This window comes from Nilaparvata lugens, chromosome 6 (assembly GCF_014356525.2).
Source record: "Nilaparvata lugens isolate BPH chromosome 6, ASM1435652v1, whole genome shotgun sequence".
NCBI classification, from domain to species: domain Eukaryota; kingdom Metazoa; phylum Arthropoda; class Insecta; order Hemiptera; family Delphacidae; genus Nilaparvata; species Nilaparvata lugens.
This window is the reverse complement of record NC_052509.1, coordinates 12,030,107-12,054,993: the sequence shown is the minus strand read 5'-3', so window position 1 is coordinate 12,054,993 and position 24,887 is coordinate 12,030,107. Positions and strand designations below refer to the sequence as shown.

Here is a 24,887-nt window from a genome sequence, read left to right as displayed (position 1 = left end):
CTCAGGCGGAACATACGTATTCTAAAATTAGTATAAATATTGATAAGCAATGCTTTACTTTCGATTTCTGTATGCACTTGGAACAAAAATGATTAAGAAATGATAAATTATGGGCTAAGTACTTGTTTTCTCTATATTTTTCAAAGAAACATGCAAAATTAAATTGGGGTGTTCAACACCCCAGTGTGTCTACTGTGTTAGCATGAAGTAAGTGTGTCTCTGTAGGGTTAAAATAGCAGGTTAAATTTGGTGATGAAAGGAGAACAAAAAATCAAGACCTAATAATGTTTGTTGCAAATTTTATTTTTACTCAATGAAAACAGATTGACCTATCGTGTGAGAATCGTTCGAGTGACTTACATTATGCATATGAAATGAAACATCGGTTCATAAATAAATAATATAATTGTTGTTACTAATGCGAAGTTGTATCTGCAACAACCATAACTGATTCCAGAAGTCATTCACCGACTTAATTTTAATAATCAAGTCTTGAATTAATCATTCGACTTAATTTTTTACACATATTTACAACAGCAAACATCACAATTTACTTGCTTCACAACAAATTCACCAAGATAAACCTATTTCTTCATCATTTATTTATTCGAGAACAATATAAAAATTTATTAGATCATCGTACAAGTAGTAGTCTAGATAATTTTTCTTACAAAAAAAATATTTATATATTAGTAAAGACACAGAGTATGTACAGAATTTGTATCTAGTATAATATTGTAGTAGCGTGAGAATCATTAATCATAAATCCGCACTTCTTCACAATACAATCTAACTGATAAGATACACAACTCATATATACAAAAAGTAATAAAAATATATCAACATCGATCCATATTAGGTACTAGTTTGAAAAGAGAAAACCCTACCCAGTAAATCGACAACAATTCCACATTTCTAATGAAGAGGGGCGTTTCCAAAAAAGAAACAAAATAGTTATTGAGTTTCTGCAAGCATAGACAAACCATGTGTTTGTAAAGTGATTTTCAAATATTTCACACAAGAAACCGTGAAAAATATAATTTCCAGAACAAATTCTCCACAACAAAATAGATTGTTTTTATGTTGTAAATAATCATAAATTGATTTAATAAATAAAAAAATAAATTATATTGATTTAATTTAATAAATAATCAACAATCATCCACCAGAGTGCACTAGTAAGTAGGAACCTTAAGATTTATGATAAGGTGAAGGATTGATAAAAGTTTTAAAAAATTGTCTGATTCTTTATTAGAAATCTTGATAAGTAAATCTTGAGTAATTTTTAGAATGTGTTTAATATCATTCTCATCACACCATCCTTACATAAATGTAAGGCTAAAATTTATTCTCAAATAACAAACAAATAGCATTAAATTTCAATATTCATTACTTAATAAATTAGTGTTTCGAAACCCATAATGAATAACAACAGAGAATATTTGATTGAACCCCATTTCTTTTTTATTCATTATATTGTTTCATAAATAATATCATTCTCTACCTTTCATTATTAATATACGGACCAAATAAAAAATGATATCAATTAATATTCATCAATTTAAAAAAATAATATAAATTTAATATTCAACAATTTTAAAGGTGCGTACAGATATACGCGCCGCGAACATTAGCAATTCACTTTTAATCAGCTGATTATATCTGTATTTTTACAGAAACGGTAAGATACAGATATAAAAAGCTTGGCATCAGCTGATTAAAAGTGAATTGCTCATGTTCGCGGCGCGTGAATCTGTACGCACCTTAAGGAATTTAGATAATTTCAATTTTGTATTAACCTTGACCTACTGTTTGATAATAAACTTAACAGATATAATATCAATTCCAGAAGAATAAAAAAATCCACGTTTACAATAAAATTATTCAAACATTACAAATTTCTGTCAAATACAGTAACTCAAATTTCTATTATGATTAACTGAACTATACTGATAATATCATGCTCATGAATATAAATTTAAATTTGAATCTAAAGTTCATAACATAAAAATATCACTATTTCTGTTTAATAACAACAATATTTAAACAAATAATAGTTTGTTATTTTATAACTGTCTCTTATTTTAGATGGAATAGAGCTGCGTTCACACCAAAATTAATAACAAAATGTTGATAACTTAATCCTTTTTTTAATAACTTTGGTGTAAACGCAGCTTAAGATAGGCGACTCTCAAAACAATCAATTGTTGATTATTTCAGCTTGTTTCAATTGATTTTAGACAATCAATAACTACAATTTTTCAACACAAGAAAACAATTTCAAAACTCACATGTGCGGACTACCAAACGTAACTCGTATAAACACATCCGGATTTACTGCCGATAAATTTAGACTTTCCATAAATTTATACCTATTGTTAATACTAGGTGTACGTACACTATTCAATTAAAGACAATTACAATTATAATTATTATAATCATAATTCAAATATAGGCGCAAGCTTACTCCATACAACAGGTACATGATCACACACACTCGCTTAAAAAGAAAATTGCAAACAAAAACTTGTTTCTTGTTTTGCACAACAAAATACAAAGCTATCGTTCGTCTCTCTCTCATACAAATTTTCACACATGCGCACTAGTGGTGTAGTGTAGTGAGAAAGTGTGGTGGCGGGGGAGTTTTGGAGCCAAGATTAGAAATTCAAAAATGTGCACTTAAATTTGATTTTATGTTGAATTGCTTTCTTTGCTGAATTGTTATTCTTAAGATTGTTGAGTTGTTGAAGCGATTTGTTAAACTCTCCTGTATTCTTATAACAAGTTGGAGCCTTCAAGTTCTCAAATAGGGAGAGAAAGAGTAATTATATTACAATATGGGCTTTCTCTTCCAATGAAATAGATAAGCTTCAGAATATCCCCAATACGAGCTTTCATCTCTAAAGGTGCGTACAGACTTTCGCTCTGCTCCGCAACCGAACGTCACTCGAGCAGAGCGATTGATGATCGACCGGGGAGCAAGAGTGGAACGCGAGAAGAGCTAACATCTCCCGTAACGATCATGATCGGTGCGAGTCCAGAGCGGGGGCGGAACGAGGGCGGAGCGGGTTGGAGGCGCGTGTATCTGTACGCAGCTTAATGAAAGATAATATACCGGTAAGCTTAAGGCTGGTCACACACCGATTAGTCAAGACAAGACTAGTCACGTTTAGTCACAATACTTCACGTCATAGTTGCTTATGGAGTCATGTCTAATTGCAATGACTAATCAGTGTGAGTTGCGTCATAAGCAGCAATGTGAAGTATTGTGACTAAACAAGACTAGTCTTGTCTTGACTAATCGGTGTGTGACCAGTCTAAGAATTTTCAAAGGAAGGAGATTCGTTATATTTTCAATTCTCATTGTGTTGTCTCATATCAGCAGTTTAAGGGAGTGTTCACACGGAAAGCGGTCTAAAGGTGCGTACAGATACGCACCGCGAACATGAGCAATTCACTTTTAATCAGCTGATGCCAAGCTTTTTATATCTGTATCTTACCGTTTCTGTAAAAATACAGATATAGATATCTATATCTAATTTTAGGAGGATATAGATATAGACATCCATATCTATATCATATTAAGATCGCCCACCGCGGAACTCCAGACCGCTCCCTGTGTGAACACACCCTTATAATAGCATGAAACACAAATTTCCATCTTCGAATGGTAACACCCTTAACATGAAACACAAATTTTATAGAAGGTTTTTAATAGCATCTGGATTAGTTTGAATAACTTATTAAATAGTTTCATACCATTTATAAATACAAATTCCTAAAATTCAATAGTTTTCTTCAAATATTTATTGCTTTTAAAGCGGCAAAGGAGAGGTCTGTATTTAAAACTCAAGTCTTACCATACAGAAAATCACCAATTAAATTCACTTGCTGAACAGCTCAGCTCAATCCTTCAATAAAATCACAGGTTTTCAAAAACAGACCTCAATTTTGTATATATACTGTAATAAATTACTGATAATTTCCATAAATAAACCATTACAACCAATCAAGTGCACAGCTTTAAGCCTAAATCTCACGCCAATAATATTTTCACGAAAAATAATAACAAATCATTCAAAAAAATAAATTTACTGTTAAAATAAAAAAATAAATCCGAAAATTCTGCTTGTCGCTAGAATTTAACTGATTTTAAACATGTATTTTCAGTTTTCATGAATCACGTCAAACGTTTAAAATATATTGATAAAAATCAACTAACAGAGTAGAATTATTACAATCTATCAAAAAATATATAATTAATTATATTAAAGAACAACGTATAAATTATTCATGTTTGCCAGTATTCAAACATATTGTACTTATAAAATTGATTCAGTTGTGTATTTCATGTGTTAATTCTCACGTACTAATTATTATGTATGCTCTATCAATGTGTAGAACACTAAAACCTTAATTAAACAGGTTAGGCTGAGAACTTTAAGTTTTGGTGAGGACTATTTTCAAATTTGCTACTACTAAATAATATCATGCTTTTACAAAACTTTCAAAACATTGCAGTTACAAATATCTACCACGTTTCATCACAATTATCATTACTTTAGCAAAATTTTCATTTAATTCAAATTTGTTGACGTATTCGAGATCCAGCAAAGATCTTATACAGATCTTGAAGAAAAATTTACCATATGAAATTTTCTTGTTGTAGAATTGGAGTTCATAGCTTTAATTTTAAGTGAATATATTTAGCTTAAATTATAAAATACAAACATCTTTCAACTCTGAGCCAGTTACATGAAACTTCAGATATACAACTTGTTTATTAGAACGATATTTGAAGTTCAAAAAATAAATTATTCAAAATTTAATCAACTAGAATTATTTTTGTTACATATTATGGTAATATCGACATAAGAAGCAACACGAAAAACTCCTCAAATCTTTGTAGAACACTTCAAGATTTGTAACATGTATAACCAAGTAATATCATAATAATAATTGACGTAAATTTCTACCTTGTCGTCAGGTAGAACTCATCAGATTAAGTAGCTTTTTACATCAACTACACTCTCAACGTTGAGAGCTTTCATATTGGAAAAAGTATCTATACGAACTGAGAATTCTAGATTGAAACAGGTTAGCTAAATCAAAACATAAAATCAGAAATCATATTATTGATTCTATTTTGTTATAATATTAAAAACCGAATGCATACGGTAATCATCACCAAAACTCAAAGCGCACATCCTAAGAATTAGACACTGCTTACTATTTAAATAATCACAAAATTCTTTACACTATTCACGCTTCTCCATTATTTATTTCAATAATTATAATAATAATTATTAGTAAATAATAGAGACTTCCTAACGATCAGCCACAGAAGACAATTGTCATAATAATATTTTACGGTCGTCGCACACAATTTCAATTTATATACATTTAGAGCGGAGCATTCACACAGAAGGCAACAGAACGTTGCCTGTAACTAAATGCGTCCTAACGTTTGTACCTATTGTATACAGAGTGTTTCGTAAAGTGTTGTCAATACTAATAACTTATAACAATTTCACAAAATTTACCTCTAAATTCTCCATTATAGGATCAATAATGAGATATTGTTATTAGATACTAAATAAAGTTTGTTAATTAAATATGATAAGAATCAAATTGGTACCATAACCAGATTGACTGATCTTTCTAAATTCGGAGAGAAATAGTTTTGAATTAATTCTGTTTTTTCTCTCCCAATCATTGATTTGATTTTGTATGAAATAAATAAATGATAACTAGTACGAAAATCCAACATAATTAAACGAAAATCTGTTTTAATGCTGATCAAAACTAAGCTAGGCTAAGCAAAGCTAATTCAGGGTGATTTGTAGCATTAAAACAAAGTTTGATTTAATTAAGCTTTTATTCTAGCCTCTATTGACACTTCCAAGGCTTTTCAAACGAAAATAATGACCGGTTGCACAAAAGCCTGTTAAATTTGACGAGAACCAATCACTGATTGAAGAAGGCTTCTCCAATTGGATCTCGTGACATTCAATCAGGATTAAAAGTTAACAGACTTTTGTGCATCCGCGTGTCAATCTTTAAAAAATCCTTTTCAATCTGAGTAATTAATGAAAAGTTGTTCCATATTATTTAGAATTTGAGTAGCGTTTTCCTGTATTACAAATTTCATAACAAATTGGGAATATGTAATACAGGAAAAGGCTCAACTACACTGGACATTGATAGTAAGATGTGCTATGGAAATTCAATATTAGTGTGTAGAAGCCTTTTATCAACACTACAGAATTTTACGGTTCTATTAAACAGGCCCAAGATTGATCGCCTAATCATAATATGTGAAATTGATAGATGCTAGAAATGTCAAAACTTTGTAATCATATTTTATATATGATAATCAAAGTGTCGAGTCAGTATAATCAAATATGTAGAATTGCAGCAATGCCAAAACTTAGTGCATTGTATTCCATAGATGATAGAGTACCGAATTAGAACTAAAAATTATTATAAACCATCAATTTTTAGTAATCAACTTGACATTGTTTTGCTTTTGCCATGAAAAATCATTTGATCTGATTATTGCAAAAAATATGACGGGATAGACACAACAATTTGAGTGTAAACGAATATTCTTTTCATCAAATAATTAAATTATAAAATTATACAATCAAATCTGGTAAAACAAACACAAATATGAGAATTATTATTAAACGAAAATCCAAATTAAATGCTGTAATTCACCCCGAAGACTTCTGTCAGTAATATCTCAGTAATTTCCATCTACAAATATGAGAGGTCATTTCCAATTCAACATTCCAAATAAACACAAATTTGAGAGATTATTTTATCGTTTCAATCACATTATTAAAACAAAGAATTGACAACACTGTACATCACACTCTGTATATATCTCGTTTATCTATAGTGCCTCATTTATCTATAATAATACACGCAGCTCTCTCACTCTACTATCGTAATTAGTAGTCAGTCGTCTCTCTAAGAGACACAATATTCGACTCTAAATTGCCCTAATTTTCAATCAATTTTAGCTCTGATCAACTGAGAAAACCATTAGTTCATATGGAAGCATTCACACATTGGCAATTGCAACTCTGAGAGAATAAAATTGTTTCTTATGGGAGTGTTCACACATTGACAATTGCAACTTTGAGAGAATAAAATTGTTTCTTATGGGAGTGTTCACACATTGGCAAATGCAAGAGAAAATAACATTAGTTGTTATGAGAGTGTTCACACATGGGCAACTGCAACTTTGAGAAAATAACATTAGTTGTTATGGGAGCTCTCACACATTGTCAACTGCAACTGAGAGAAAATAACATTAGTTCTTATGGAAGTGTTGACACATTGGCAACTGCAACTGAGAGAAATAACATTGGTTCTTATGGCACCTTTCACTCATGGGCAACTGTAACTCAGAGAAAATAACATTGAGTATGAGATTTTCTCTTAGTTGCAGTTGCCCATGTGTAAAAGCTCCCATAAGAGCCTATGTTATTTTCTTTCAGTTGCCCTTGTGTGAAAGCTTCCATAAGAACCTAGGTTATTTTCTCTCAGTTGCCCATGTGTAAAAGCTTCTATAAGAACCTATGTTATTTTCTTCAAGTTCGAGTTGCCCATGTGTGAACACTCCCATAATAACCGATCTTATATTCTCTCAGTTGCAGTTACCCATGTGTGAACACTCCCATACCAACCAATGTTATTTTCTTCAAGTTGCAGTTGCCCATGTATGAACACTCCCATACCAACCAATGTTATATATTCTCTCAGTTGCTAATATTTTTCTATCAACCAGATCAAAAACCAATTGAAAATCAGGGCTTTAGAGACTCATTATTCGACCTATATTACGGATTCATCTCGAAAATAAATCCATTTTTTGCCACTGCCGCCGGTTGGTTACTGCTGTTATTATTACAAATATATATATATAGACTATGTATATATATGTATAAATATATGATACAGTTACAGTTTAAAATGCTGAGGAGGAGGAGAGCAGGAGTGCCAACATTAACAGTCGTCGCCCATGAACGAATTCTGAGATTTCAAGGTTTCTAGTGTCTTGATTTGTTGACGGAGGAATAATACCCTGCAACAGAAACAAAACACATATTACAAATATTCATTTCAATGACAATTCACAAATATTAATAACATACTAGTTAATTTCTCGAAATTCGGGGGGAGGAACAGTTTTGGGCTGTTCCTGTTAGTCCTCCCCCAATTATTTTAATGATAATTGTATTTTTTTTTAATGAATTCTGTATCTTGAATCATATCTTGGAGGCGCCGGGTAACGATCCCGGTACCTCTCGCACGCCACCAATTATGTAAGGAGGGAAAAGAATTACTATAATGTAATATGTTGTGGTGGTTATAAAGATAAAACAAAACGTGAACAATCTACTATATAATTTAATGAATCTTCAACATATATACATTTAAACAAAACAAGATTAATTTTATTATAAAAAACAATATTGATATGAAATTAATGGGGAAGCTACTCGCTGCTGCTAAAGATACAATCTTTGTGGTTATGATTAATTAGAAAATAAAACTCAAAAAGGATAACACCTAACTTTTGAAGATGGCTTCCCCCTTTGGCATTCACTGGTTGAAACGCAACGTTAATTATTTGTTAAAAATCAAAATAACTGATCAAGTGAAATGGGTTCAGATCCCGTCTTATTCAATAATACAATTCTCTTTAAACTGCCCGAACTGCGACAGGAAAACTGTATTATAAAACAAGAGCAAAATCTATCCTTTTCACCAGAACAGCCGGACTTTACTGTCAGTCCTAACGAACGAGCTCTCCCCAAAAGCTAAATTTTGGGTATTAATATAAACTCAGTCAATGCCAAACATGAAAGCCATTTCAAGTACATATTTTTATCAATCGCACAAGCAGCACGTTTGTTATTAGAAACAAAGAGAAGCTACGTTAATATTGACAACAAATAAAATAAACAATCTTTCTGTCGATGACAAAGATTGTTCAAAGACAAAAACACTGTTCATTGAACTTTTAATTAAAAAACTCTAAAATTCTGATCAATATCAGATAAATATATTATGATTCATATATATTTCAAGATTCAAGATTCTTTATTGCCAGAACAACTTTACATTGTATGAGCACGTCAAAAAATAATAACAATAATATAACACTTGTGAAATAAAAGATAAATTATGATATAAAATTAAGCATATGATAAAAGAAATCGTATAATATATGAAGATATTACAATAACAATTTGGCTTATTATTTTGTCTTAGTCTTAGGAACAAACTACAATTCATATTAATAAGTTATTCAGTTTTACCAAAAATTAAAAGGTAAATGTTGCATCATGAGCATATGTCCCATATGACCAGGTGACAATAATACTTTTGTAGTTCTAATGTATCAAGCCAAAGTGCTCCATATGCTGCCTTTTCTCTATGCTATGATACATGCTAGATGATACATGACACTTACCGTTGCTCCTGTAGCGTGGCCTGTATCTCGGTGAGCCTGACTATGGATCGCGCCGACTTGAGATCGGCCGACACCCGCGTGCACTGTAGACTACCCACCGTGTGTGCCTCCTCGCTCAGCTTTTGCGCCTGCAACAAAATAAATAAATAGTGTGACAACACATTTCATAAGCGGGCTGGCAGAGCTCGAATTGATAGCAACTTACTATCGATATAATAATAATATCGAGTGAACTGGCTGGTTCAGGTCTGGTGTCAGAGTTTTCAGGTCGCAACTGATCAATTTCAGGGCCTCTGACATGACCTAACTACTGCTATTAAATAAATAAATGAAAAATGAATAAACTCGATGAACCCGGGCGGTTAGTCGACGGAGCACCTCTCTGTAGTACTGGCCGTTCACAAAGAGTTTGCGCCACCCGGCCAAACTATAAACGTATCCGGTATCAGCGTTTTATCGACTCCAATGGGGACTACTTTGAAGATTTCTAAAGAAAGATTGTACATATTTTGCCAATGAAAAATTTCCTGAGGTCAGTCCGGTTACTTATTATACAGACCCTGTATGACTCACTCTGTACAACACCATAAGTGAAGCCTATGAATACATTGATACTACAGTTTGGCTCCAATAAATTACGTGGAGCTGACAACATATTTATCTTCTATTTCACCTTAAAACAAATCAAATCCACTTTGGTTTACCTGTTTCTCGCATCCATCAGCCGGCCAGTTGCGCACATGGTTGACCAGGTCGTCACGATAGTGGTTGGCGAGCGAAGGGGTGAGCGCTAGCACCCCACTGCTGCCTCCCCCCAGGGCAAGGGCACCCAGGCCACCCCCTGTCAGTGCAGCCCCTGCTAGGGCACCCCCTGTCAGCCCACCTGCCACCCCCGCCACCACCGTCAGGCTTTGCAGCGAGCTCAGTGAGCTGGGTGGACTGCCTGCTCAAACAAACAACATTAAAATTGAATCAACAGTAAACAGTGATAAATACTGCAGTCAAAACTGCTTACTCAACAGCTGATTGATTTACTGATAAAAATTTCAAAGCTTACTCAACATATTTCAACAGCTTCAAGACAAAATGTACACAGCATCATACAGACGGAGGAAAAATAAATAATAAGGAATTATTCCTCCCCGGGTGTTCGAATGTTGCGAACACAAAAAGACGTCCGTCTGCATGCAAAAGTTTAATTTTCTCAGTCTGTCTTCATATTTTGCTCAGTTAATCAGTGTTTATTTATTACTAGTCTAAAAAAGAAGTTATGTTTCATTCACTTTTGAATTTTAGTTCAATTTTCAGTGAAAAATTCTTAAAAACAAGTCTTCGCCTTCAGTTAATCAAAATTTGGGAGTGGGACAGTTTTGTGCTTCGTGAGATGTTTCCTTACGTCAAAATAAAAAAGAGTGTTCTAATGAATATGGGTCCTAAAATGCTTTGTCACCGAGATAATGAAGGCAGAAAATTTCAAGATATTATGGTATTTTCCACCATAATCCTCTCTATAACAAAGCATTTTAGAAGCCACATTCACTTGAACTTTTTTCTTTACTTTCATCTATGGAAACACCTCACGGAGATTGTCGGTCTATTTCAGAAACACTCTGTATATGAATAGAAATAAAGATAAAAATCTTAGTACCCTTTTTTGAATTATTTTATCACAACATGTTTCAACATTGATGCCATTTTCAACTCTGTATATTATCATAGATGGCATAATGAAGATATGCCATGGTATAGGGCGTTTATGTTCCAATTCTCAATGTTACATCCAGCTGATAGTCCTAGTACTTTTTTGGTGAAGCTATGTGAAGCTGATAGTCTCTCATACTGTGCCGTTCTTACACTCTCACCCCAACAAAACAGTTATAATAGACAGTAAGCCGACAGTAATCAGCTTGAGTTAACCAGGAAGTGGCTTAAAATTTCGAACATAAACTATCTATACCATGGGATATCTTCTTACGCTATCTTTTCTCCATGATATTATGGAAGCTGTTGTTCAACATTAGACATATTAACGACTTAGGTGGGCCGTCTACTAGAACCGATTTCGTCCGAACGATCCCCCAACAAAGAAAGAAATAGATGCTCGTGCATTGCAACAGGTTCATACGGCCATGCACAGCCGATCAATTTTTCGATCCGAATTGAATAGGATTTTCCGGCTCTATCCGGCCGAACTAACTAGTCGAGCTGAGCAGGGGTGCCCACCCCCCAATGGTCCATGTCGCAAAATTCTCAAAATTTGGTATCCATTTAGGTAGGCTACTTAAAAACTGAATATTGAAACCCCCCCCCATTTTCCCTAGTTTTTTCCAAAAATCCCCCCCAAAATTCAGCCTAATGTCGCAACTTGCGACATCAAAACATGCTGTGGGCACCCCTGGAGCTGAGACAAAAAGTGTTCCTAACCTAAAATTGTTTCACAGTCTTTTTTGTTTTTTGAAGTTGATCTGTTTTATAAAGTTGTAACTATGGACAATGAAAAGTTGATAAGTTTGGTTCAAGAGCATGTTCCATTTTGGGATACGGGAGACAAAAGATATCATCGTTGTGATGATCAAAGTAATCTGTGAACAAATATTGCTTGATAATGAATAACTAATTCAGTGGATATTTGTTGAAGGTAAGATTATTGTAATGAATAACTAATTTAGTGAATATTTGTTTATTCAATTCTCAAAATCTCAATATAATCATTGTTTATGGAAAATGTTGGTGGCTAGTTAATTCAATAATTAACTAGACTGACTTAAACGGTTCCAATGGACGACCATATTCGGCCGAATTAACGGCCGGCAGATTCGTCCGATGCAACAGCCGAACGGATCGGTTGAATACGGTTCCAGTGGACGGTAACCCTTAGCTGGCTATCTCCAAGATTGTGGATACCCCTTCTCAACTAATCAATAGTTATTGTGACAGATAGTTTGTTGTACTCACACTTTCGCACATCGTGACAGTCGTGACTCTCGGAATGTGTCGGAGTGGGCGGCCCACTGGGGTCGACTGAGCTGGCAGCTGCAGCCACTGAGCTGCAGTCCACCTTTAGCGGCTGCATGGGGGGCACCGGCTGCAGTACGGGAGGCGGCACAGGGCCACTCACTCCACTGCCACCTGTCACGTACAAAATGCAAACATTCAATACACACAGAATGACAACATTCGAAACAAGAAAAGCATTGTTACGGAAGTGGTAACAAAATTATTATTCTTACAAAGACGACTACAATCAAAATTGAATAGCATTGTTTGTTATGGGAGTCTTCACACATCGACCACCCCACATCAAAGAATATATAGTGAGGTCCACGTTATAATGGCAGTGTTTGTTTAGCAATGGTATTTAAGGTCTATTTATTTACAATGCAAATTACACTAATGTAATAACATTGGTAGATAAAATAATAAGGTACAGTAGTCCTTGTGGTATTTTTTCCAAATTTAAAGGTGACAAAGTACAAGATAAGGTTAGAATTTCACGTGTAAAATTTTTTATAAATATTTTTTTATATTGCTATCCTTGTCCATCATCCAACAAAGCGAATAGCGCTATCTCTTTCTCGCTTTGCTCTGTTGTCAGATCGTCGTTCAACAATGTAGAACTAATAATTAACTAACAAAATATTTCATCTTAAATATGTAGATTCATTATGAAATTATTGAAAAATATAATTTATTTCATTTCATTTATTCAACTCAAAACAAAACAGATACAAAAATAATCATATACAATTTGTGATATATTATCCCTCTAGCTACAAGCTATTTGAGGGATTAAAAAAAATTAAATTTAATCAATAAATATCAACAGTTCTTATTGATTTCTTATTATTATTATTTTTTTACAATAGAGTCCAAGTAGAATGTTCAGTCAACTTTTCATATCGATGTACACATAAATATCGATTTTCACTATTATTTATTTTCCATTTCAATTTGCATCACAGGAAGATTGCTTAATAAACTATAATTATTTTAAACGAGAATGAACAGTTGATATTACATTCATAAACCTGTATCAGCTTCCGTCTATAGAAGGCATTGACAAGACAGAGGTTCGGCAACGTTGTTCTACTATCTTTTTACACTGCCATTACGACGTGGACCTCACTATAAGGTAATGTTGCACATGCCCGATACAACTATCACACGAACTCACATCCCATATCTTATGCCGCATCCACACTATCGCCCAATGACGACGAGCGCCAGAGTGTGGATGGGTGGTTTGCCAGCGCTCGCCTTCACTGGCCTTCGCTTGACATCGCTCCGACTTTTGTCGAGCGAAGGCGAGTGGCCAGCTGAGCAACCACAAATGATCACATTGCAGTGTGGATGGCAAAACCAATGTGGCCAGATTTACTGACTTGGCAAGCCACTGGCCAAGCTTGACACAGCTTGGCCAACGACTGGGCGATAGTGCGGACTAGGCATTAGAGTACACCTGACCTGAAAGGGCACACAAATGCTAAGATGTTCACCTGTCAAAGCTACTAAGATTTTGTTCTGGTTTTCGTCCAGACGTATCAGCATTTAATACTTACTTTCTGTGATACTAACTTACTTCACGTTAGTGGCCAGCCTTACGAAGAGGAGAAATGTGGTGTGTATTACTGGACTCAATTACTTTCTTTCCACTAGGAAATTAGTACCTTCGGCCTTGAACCAGTTATAGAATAGACACGCTGGGAAGTCTAGCCTCTGAAGCCAACATCTACTGCCATATCGCCATATCGTGACGTCATCATCGGATAGAAAACTTTTCTGTAGTTTGTTTACAATGTTTTCCATGGCAGATTGTGTCTATTTCAGATGAAAGTAGATTATTATTCATGAAAATGGACATAATCTCCTATGGAAAACAATGTAAACAAACTCTACAGAAAAGTTTTCTATCCGATGTTGACGTCACGATATGGCGATATGGCAGTAGATGTTGGCTTCATCGACTTTCAGTACGAATATAGAATGGGGCGTGTCTATTCTATAACTAGTCTAAGCCTTCGGCTACATCCACTACCTCCGTAAACAAAGCCGTAGTGCATTGGTGTGACGTCAGCACAGTTAGGGCTCCTAAACCAATAAAAAAAACCAGCTGATATAGATCAGCTGAAATCAACGAAATTTTATTGGTGTAGGAGCCCTACCTGTGCTGACGTTACACGAATGCACTACGGCTTTGTTTACGGAGGTAGTGCTACATCATCGACCAAAATTTTCCAATCAGCACACTCTAGTCCCTGGATGCCACAACCAGTAGAAGAGAAAAAGTGTCTCTTACCTTCCCCCACCACCACACCAACAGCCACGCCTCCAACGCTGACCGGCACACCTCCTGCGGCCGACGTCACCGATCCGCCAATGACAGGCGCCAGTGCCGAGACCACGCCCCCTCCCACCACCGGTGCATGCGCACTGGCCAAGGCCATGCCTCCCGGTGCATGAGCAGTAACCAAGCTGGCCACGCCTCCTCCCGGCGCGTGCGCACTGACCAGTGCCACACCTCCCGGCGCATGCGCATTGGCCAAGGCCACGCCTCCCGGCAGTGCAGTTACGGCAGCTAGTGACGTCACAACGGTGGGCGGGGCTACATAGCTGGCTTCCGATTCGGTCGGCGTACTGTCGCCCGAACAGATCTCCATGTCCTGCGTTTGTTGACTGCTGGGGTTTGCGTTGGCGGTCGGGTCCATTACTACACCTAAACAAAAACAAAATAATTCAGTCAGTTTATTCACTAACAATATAAAAATATGCACAAAATACACGTCTAAGACATCACTAATCAACAATATTTTCAATATCAGCTCAGCTTTAGTGTTTACAAGTTTGTGTTTCTTGAATGGTTCCAAATTTTCTTGAATAATATTATTCGTTAACCTTATCTTGGACTTTGTCACCTATAACTATAATTTGGAAGAAAAATAGCACAAAGACTATCTTATTATTTTATATTCCAATGTTATTACATTAGTGTCATTTGCATTGTAAATAAATAAATATTCGACAATAATCAGCTTGAACAAACAGTGAAATTTGGTACATGAACGCTCTATACCATGGGATAACTTCTTATGCTACCTTTTTCCTATGGTACTACTCATAAAAAGTACCTACAATACTGGACTTTGTTCATAGATAGCAGTTGGTTTCAAAATACTGTACGGATTATAAACAGACCATATATATAAATTATCATAATCTCCTATGGAAAACAATGTAAACAAACTCTACAGAAAAGTTTTCTATCCGATGTTGACGTCACGATATGGCGATATGGCAGTAGATGTTGGCTTCATAGACTTTCAGTACGAATATAGAATGGGGCGTGTCTATTCTATAACTAGTCTAAGCCTTCGGCTACATCCACTACCTCCGTAAACAAAGCCGTAGTGCATTGGTGTGACGTCAGCACAGTTAGGGCTCCTAAACCATTAAAAAAAAACCAGCTGATATAGATCAGCTGAAATCAACGAATTTTTATTGGTGTAGGAGCCCTACCTGTGCTGACGTTACACGAATGCACTACGGCTTTGTTTACGGAGGTAGTGCTACATCATCGACCAAAATTTTCCAATCAGCACACTCTAGTCCCTGGATGCAACAACCAGTAGAAGAGAAAAAGTGTCTCTTACCTTCCCCCACCACCACACCAACAGCCACGCCTCCAACGCTGACCGGCACACCTCCTGCGGCCGACGTCACCGATCCGCCAATGACAGGCGCCAGTGCCGAGACCACGCCCCCTCCCACCACCGGTGCATGCGCACTGGCCAAGGCCATGCCTCCCGGTGCATGAGCAGTAACCAAGCTGGCCACGCCTCCTCCCGGCGCGTGCGCACTGACCAGTGCCACACCTCCCGCGCATGCGCATTGGCCAAGGCCACGCCTCCCGGCAGTGCAGTTACGGCAGCTAGTGACGTCACAACGGTGGGCGGGGCTACATAGCTGGCTTCCGATTCGGTCGGCGTACTGTCGCCCGAACAGATCTCCATGTCCTGCGTTTGTTGACTGCTGGGGTTTGCGTTGGCGGTCGGTCCATTACTACACCTAAACAAAAACAAAATAATTCAGTCAGTTTATTCACTAACAATATAAAAATATGCACAAAATACACGTCTAAGACATCACTAATCAACAATATTTTCAATATCAGCTCAGCTTTAGTGTTTACAAGTTTGTGTTTCTTGCATGGTTCCAAATTTTCTTGAATAATATTATTCGTTAACCTTATCTTGGACTTTGTCACCTATAACTATAATTTGGAAGAAAAATAGCACAAAGACTATCTTATTATTTTATATTCCAATGTTATTACATTAGTGTCATTTGCATTGTAAATAAATAAATATTCGACAATAATCAGCTTGAACAAACAGTGAAATTTGGTACATGAACGCTCTATACCATGGGATAACTTCTTATGCTACCTTTTTCCTATGGTACTACTCATAAAAAGTACCTACAATACTGGACTTTGTTCATAGATAGCAGTTGGTTTCAAAATACTGTACGGATTATAAACAGACCATATATATAAATTATCATAATATAGATGAACTTATGAAGATCTGAAGATAAGTAAGGAGTTCGGCTCAATTGTTAATAAAGAAAACATAAGATACACTGTGAACTTGATTGAAATCATATCAGATTACCCTTTCAGACTTTATATTGACATTATATTCTCCACTTTCTCTGTTTAGGAAACATTGCTTCAGTTAGTCTCTCAAGTCAGTATTGTACCTAAATATAACATCAGGCACCACAACTGGAATAAACATGACTCAATATCCTGCAAATGTTGTGAGGGTCGAAATAACATGCTGTCAAATAAAACGGTCGTTTTCACACATAACGATTGTCGGCTAACACTCAGAATTGTGCTCTGATTGACAAATTCTCACCAACAGCTGATTCTCAGCCAATCAAAGGACAATTATTCTGAGTTGGCCGACAATCAGTAAGTGTAAAAACGGCCATTCTGGTGTAATGTCAGCGCAATGATAGTATAGATTTAACAGGTAATTCAGGTTTAATTTCTCTGTCTCGTTTTATATCAGCTACTCATTATCAAGTTTCATCTCAGCTATTCATCATATCTCTATTGATCCATTCATGGAATCATCACAAATAGAAACGTTTGTACTCTATTATCATTCATCACCTTTTTGTGAAGCTATGTGAGGCTCTCATACTGTGTCGTTCTTACACTCTCACCCCAAAAAACCAGTAATAATAGACAAAAGTCGTTAGTTAACGGTTCCAGTTGACAAAAAAAAATCGGCTTGAAATATTAAACATGAACGACCTGAACTATGGGATATCTAAGTGACACGACAAAACTCATTCATGGAAACAGCTATGATCAAAAAACAAAATAATATAGTCAAGTTTAGTTGACAAAAATCGGCTTGAAATTTAGAACATAAACGACCTATCTCTCCTCCATGATTCAACTGTATCTACGTATCAACCTTAGACCAGTTATAGAATAGACACGCCCCATTGTACATCCATACTGAAAGTCGGTGAAGCCAACATCTACTGCCATATCGCCCCAACGTGACGTCATCATCGTATAGAAAACTTTTCTGTAGAGTTTGTAAATTAGATAGATCTTATCTTTCTATGTTGAAACCTGAAACTGTGATATTTTAAGAATGTGCTAAGAGAACAAAAAGAGACAGTCACTAATAGTTTATTATCATACAATTTTGAAAACAATGATTAATAATTGTCTGTTCGAACTAACTATTAACAGACATCTTATATGCTGTACAAAATATACATGTTTTATGATTATATTCATACTAAGGTATTTAATAATTCACTTCCATCTGAAATATACACAATCTGCTATGGAAAACAATATAAACAAACTGTACAGAAAAGTTTTCTATACGATGCTGACGTCACGATGGGGCGATATGGCAGTAGATGTTGGCTTCATCGACTTTCAGTATGGGGCATGTCTATTCTATAAATGGTCTAAGCGTCTAAGGTATCAACTAACCTGTATCATGTGACACATGCTGCTGCTGTTGCTGGGACCAATAGCCGGTGGCGTTATGTGTGGCCATATGGTGGTGATGTTGGTGGTGCTTGTCGCTGTTTAACCCCACCACCCCGCCCGCCAAGGGGGGTGCTCCAGTGCGGGCCGACACAACCCCTACACCTCCACCGCCACCCTTGGGCATTGCTGACCCCGCCACCACACCCCCTCCACCACTACGCGAGTTGGAATGTTTGTCGTGAGTTGCTGTAACCAAAACAGAGACAATAATCAAGCATTAGAATGTGATTTTGTAGTGTTCTTTGACACTAACTAAACGAACAGAATAGATTAGTTTCATTGACCAACAAATATATAATATTACATCATTAAATAATATTACAAAATCAAATGTCGATTTCTTTAGTATAGGATATCTGCTATTCGGTTCTCGCTGAGGTGTGAGGGGAGCAGTAGGGTATAATTCCCTGCTTGCGATTTATCATGGCTATCTCATGTGTCATTCGTTACAGTTTGATATTCCGGGGTGGCCATGACACACCTCAGTAATTTTCAGGAGGCAGAAAAGGGCTCTGAGAATAATCTTTAACCTTAGTGCCCGAACATCCTGTAGGCCTGTAGGTTATTTTGTGAGAAAGAGTACATCAACTTTGCCAGCCATGTACTTTCTGGAGATCATTACGAACGTTAGTAAAAATTGGAGGGCATTCTCATCCGTTGAACTCGATCATTCCTACAGTAAGAGGATTGTGGCTCACTCCTCGGTTACCCCGCGCATAGACTAACCCTTCTGGAGAAAAGCCCACACTATTGCACAATAAAAATTATAAATAGACTCCCCCATCATTTCAAAGATTTTTCCAACTTTTCAAAGATGACCGAAATATAAGGGAAGTTCTGTTAAAAAGAGCGCCATACACAGTGGATGAATGTGTGGATGTCTTGAGGGAAGAAAATTACATATCATAGAATTATTATAAAATAAAAATTTCCTTCAAATCAACTGAAATTAATCGATTTTTTCCAGGGGGTGCTCCTAGAGGCAGTGTTTTTTCTTTGACGTCTTGCACTATTGTATTTTCTGTGTTTATTATTGATTGTGACGATTCAATGTTGTGAAGCTTGACTTTTATATGCAACTACTTGAATAAATGAAATTTGATTGATTGATTTAGTGTTTCTTGACGAAGATGAAACTAAACTTAACCGCTTTTGTTGAATTAGATAAATGGTTAAGCGCTAATATGCTCATACTGAATCGCGAAAAAACCAAACAAATACCTTTCAGAACAGCTAGAGGAGCAACTTTGGAAGTAGAAGACAGACATGTGAAGCCTGTAGACAATATAAAAGTTCTAGGAGAGGTATTGGATTCAGAAATTTCTTGGAGACCTCATTTGGAATCTTTAAAAAGTAAGTTGAGCTCGGTGATATTCGTACTTAGAAACTTGAAAGGATTGTTGGACATAAGAAGTCTGAAAGATGTGTATTTCGCATTGTTCCATTCTCTTTTAACCTATGGAATTATATTTTGGGTGAATTCTAGACAAGTGAACGACATATTCCGAATCCAGAAGTGGGCGATACGAGTGATTGTTGGAGAATCCATACGTTCAAGCTGCAGACCGTACGTTAAAGAGATGAAAATTCTCCCTCTTCCGAGCTTGTACATCCTAGAGACCGTATGTTTCATAGATAGGAACAAGAATAAATTCAGAACTGGCGCACATTTCCACAATGCGCCATTATGGAACACGGCATAGGGAAGAGTTGCGAGATGATTCACACAGGGCCACCATGTATGAGAGAGGAGTATGCTCATCCACGAAAAGCAACCCACGCCGTGGGATGTTTTGTAAACCATTGCTATAGAATTATTAATAATCAATCAGCTGACAAGTGGATTATTCATTGCATGTATTTTCATCATTACACAGATGTCTAGAGAAGCCTAGCAATGGGTTACAAAACATCCCACGGCTTGGGTCGCTTTTCGTTGATTAGCGTGGGTCTACTTTGCGGCGGTCCTAATTCAGCCACTACCACCGTAAACAAAGCCATAGTGCATTCTGGTGACGTCAGCACAGGTAGGGCTCCTACACCAATAAAAACACTAGCTGATATAGATCAGCTGAAATCAACAAATTTCTATTGGTGTAGGAGCCCTACCAATGCTGACGTCACCAGAATGCACTATGGCTTTGTTTACGGAGGTAGTGGTCCAGCACGAGAAGAGCCCTGGTTGCCATTTCTAATCCATTGTCAACAATGAAAACCAGGGCTCTTCTCATGATGTACTAACAGTTATTAACCGCCTTCACATGGAAGGAGCAATATTTTTGGAACTGAAATTGGTATTCTTTATTGATTCATACAATAAGTACTTCATAAAAATGATAGGGAGAGAAAAAATAAGGTAACCTTAAATTTAGAAAAGGTTACACATAGTCCGAAGTAGGTTAAGGCTGTGCAAAGGCTAAAAATAAACTTTCTACTCGTGATACTTTTCAAAGTTTTTCGATTTGTATATCATCAAGCTATCAAAATGAAAAAGTTTTCTCAGGAAAACATTATTTATCGATCATTACTTTTTGAGATATGAGAGCCTTAAGTTTGAATTTTTGGGGCAGAAAATTTCAAATTTGGTAAGAGATAAATCCATGAGATTTAGAGGATAGATTCTTCATGGTATTGTTGATCTAGTAAAACAAAAATTTTCTGAAAATATCAATTTTTAAGATAGTTATTAAATTTACTAAAAATAACCAAAGATAGCTTTTAGTTGAGTTATTTTTAGTTACTTTTGGTAAATTGAATAACTTTTTCAACAATTTATATTTTCAGAAAATTTTGTTTTACTAGGTCAACAATACCATGAAGAATCTATCCTCTAAATCTCATGGACTTATATCTTACAGAATTTGAAATGTTCTGTCCCAAAAATTCAAACTTCAGGCGCTCATATCTCAAAAAGTAATGATCGATAAATAATGTTTTCCTGAGAAAACTTTTTCATTTTGATAGCTTGGTGATATACAAATCGAAAAACTTGGAAAAACATCATGAGTAGAAAGTGTATTTTTAGCCTTTGCTAAGGCGATATTTTATGTAGTTGTTCACTTCACAAAATGTTCAGTACTTGATTATTTTCACAAAGTAGATTTTCAAATTTAGATGCTTCAAAACCAAACATAGAAGAAATATTTCACATAATTATCACTAAAAAGGAAAAATTCACATATTTGATCGGTAGTAATTGGAGCAACTCAATGAATGCAACAACATGTTGCAGCAACACTCACCCAGCTGACGTTGCGTGTTGGCATTGTAGTTGGCAACATGTTGCGAGGCTGCCGCGTTGCGTTGCGTTCGCTGTTGCTCCTTCTCCAGCCATTCACGCGGCTTCTCCCACTGTGACACCTGCAACACAGTTAAACACACAAATCAATACCTACTCAACACAAGAAATTCAACATTCAGAACCCATTTGAATAGAAGTTTACTCACTTTTAAACCACTAAATTACGACATAGCAGAAAGGTATTTAAAAGCTATTAGCTTCTACTCACATTAGTGGAGCGCTTTCGGACACTAGGCCCTTCATCTATCCTCTAAATCTCATGGATTTATCTCTTACCAAATTTGAAATGTTCTGTCCTAAAAATTTAAACTTTAGTCGCTCATATCTCAAAAAGTAAAGATGGGAAAATAATGTTTTCCTGAAAAAACTTTTTCATTTTGATAGCTTGATGATATACAAAACTTTGGAAAATATCACCAGTAGAAAGTTTATTTTTGGCCTTTGCACAGCCTTTTAAGTGGTCCTATGTGGCCAGAAAAGACGAAAAAAATGTACTATAGAATTAATGTAGAATTATGTTTGTTGAACCTGACGATGTCGATGTATTTTTCAATATTGCGACGGATAAATTCTTGATTCTTGTAGTTTTTGGGTACTGACCTCAGTCTTGCAATTGTAATAGTACTTCTTGCCGGACGAACTGAGATGTTCGGACCAGTCGCCCACTCTCAGCACCCGTTCGCGCTCTCTCTCGCCGCCCCTGTCTCTCTCTCGCTCACTCCTATCACGCTCCCTATCCCGATCCCTATCTCTGTCTCTTTCTCTGTCGCGATTGTCCCTGTCTCGGTCGCGTTCCCGGTCGCGGTCGTCACGCTTGTCCTGAAATCACAACCACAAAACATTCAAATTCTTTATTAGCAATTTCATATTCTTACATAACATTTACAGTATGTAGAAAATTTCAGCTTTGTCAATATACAAATTAGAATGAACATAACCAATTACAGTAAATAAATGAATTAATCACAAATAAAAGTAAAAATTTTAGAACTAAAACTAAAAACACACACTGGAGGCCTTGAAAAAGTTAATTATCAACAACTTAGGTAGGGCTACTTGTTGAATCCAACTAACATTGAATAAACTACCTTGTATTAATGGGTTGGATCTCAGGAAGAGAAGCTGTCAATGGTCATCCAGAAACTCTCGGACTGAATAAAATGCTTTATGTGTCAAATAGGTCAAAACTTTTTCCTTGAATTTAGATTTTCAATTTATGATTCTGATTTCGTTTGGGAGATGGTTGAAAAACTCATTGCTCTGTATAGTGCTCCCTTTTCAAATTTAGATGTTCTGTGCATTGGGTAAAATTGCACATCAATAATAATTATTATATTAATATTATTATTAATAATTATATGTGCAATTATTGCACATTGAGTAACATTGTATACATCTAAAGACATTCACACATGACAAACTAAAGCAACAAAACATTGATTAGCAGTTTATTTAGGATACATAAGAGCATACTGTAGGTACATCAATTAATAAGCTATAGAAAAAAAAGGAGAACAAGACAAGAAGAAGCGGATGCCTATTGAGTCAACAGCATAGATAGATAATTTAGCAGCCACTGACCTCCTCTCAAAGGGGTATATGGACTTGTCAATCATTTAAATTATTCAACTTAGATTGTGCATTTATAAGACAGATTGTTACATATATACTCTCAAAGGTCTACGAAAAATCACAGTCAACTAAAGCAACTGAAAAGCTCCTGGATCGAATGAAAACACTGTCCTTCCATAGTGCGGTTGAATTCATGAAATGAATAATATGATGCAGTAATGGATTATTCCTATTGTAAGATACTAATTTATCGAGAAAAAATTATGTATTAATTGGATATTGATAATAATATACTATAGTGAGGTTCACGTTATAACTGCAGTGGAGAAAGATAGACGAACAACGTTGCCGAGCCTCTGCCTTGTCAATGTCTTCTGTAAACGGTAGCTGATACAGGTTCATTGTTTTAATATTAACTGTTCATTCTCGTTTAAAATAATCAATTATATTTTATTACGAAAAAAATATATTTTTCAATAATTTCATAATTAAGATGAAATATTTTGTTAATTAATTGATTCTACATTGTTAAAAGACGATCTGACGACAGAGCAAAGCGAGAAAGAGATAGCACTATCCGCTTCGTTGACTGATAGACGAGGATAGCAATACCATTGCTAATCAAACACTGCTAGTATAACGTGGACCTCACTATAGTTTGATATTAGGCTCCCTACATTCAAATGTGTGATATTCTTTTGAACTAATAATCTCTTCTACTCTAATCAACTCCAAGTTTTAACCGTGGATTATAGTATGTTGAATAGCATGAATGCTTCCATAGCATATTTATAACAATCTCTGCTAATCTAATTGATTATTACTGATGAAGATTCGAATATTGAGAATAGTTAGCATATTTACTGACCTGGCAAGCAGTAAGCAAAGGTTTTCGTTGCGGCGTGTCCCTTGATGAATTCTGCGATGACAATTTTATTGTGTGTAGTATAACTTTCTGCAAAACACAGAAACAATAAATTACAAAATCATTCCAGAACTAGATTCTTATCTTCGAGTAAATAACTATTACAGACGTATACCATATGTTAAACCATCCTCAAAAGTCCAGGATCAGTTCTGCTAGCACAGAATTCCTTCATTTTTCTTCTCCCAATTTATTGAATCTTTATCAATTCAAATGGTATTTGACAGACATTTGAATCTTTATCAATTCATTTCAATTTATTGAATCTTTATCAATTTAAATGTCTTGAGAGATACATTAAATCTCAAGACATTTGAATTGATGAAGATTCAATAAATTGGGAGAAAAAATGAAGGAATACTGTGGGAGCAGAACTGAGTTAATATTCAATTTATTGTGCACAATCCTCAAAAGTAGATGATTAATAATAATATGAAATATATGCATCATCAGACACGTTCAGTCACAATACTTCACATAGTTGCTTATGAAGACATGTCTAATTGCAATG

General features: G+C 35.6%; 1 protein-coding gene across 1 annotated transcript in view; it reads right to left on the bottom strand.

Annotated features, from left to right (window-relative positions):
* Positions 1 to 282: 282 nt before the first annotated feature.
* LOC111049608 (WW domain-containing adapter protein with coiled-coil homolog) overlaps positions 283 to 24,887 on the bottom strand; it is a 36,362-nt gene continuing 11,757 nt past the window's right edge. Inside the window, exons 9-20 of the mRNA XM_039431350.1 lie at positions 24,320 to 24,406; positions 22,480 to 22,698; positions 21,821 to 21,938; positions 18,519 to 18,764; positions 17,249 to 17,273; positions 16,208 to 16,552; positions 15,918 to 15,928; positions 14,787 to 15,203; positions 12,446 to 12,619; positions 10,195 to 10,433; positions 9,491 to 9,618; positions 283 to 8,095 (exon numbers count right to left, since the gene is read on the bottom strand). Coding sequence (XP_039287284.1) covers positions 8,017 to 8,095; positions 9,491 to 9,618; positions 10,195 to 10,433; positions 12,446 to 12,619; positions 14,787 to 15,203; positions 15,918 to 15,928; positions 16,208 to 16,552; positions 17,249 to 17,273; positions 18,519 to 18,764; positions 21,821 to 21,938; positions 22,480 to 22,698; positions 24,320 to 24,406 — 2,088 coding nt within the window. The 3' untranslated portion in view covers positions 283 to 8,016. The remainder of the gene's footprint in view (positions 8,096 to 9,490; positions 9,619 to 10,194; positions 10,434 to 12,445; positions 12,620 to 14,786; positions 15,204 to 15,917; positions 15,929 to 16,207; positions 16,553 to 17,248; positions 17,274 to 18,518; positions 18,765 to 21,820; positions 21,939 to 22,479; positions 22,699 to 24,319; positions 24,407 to 24,887) is intronic.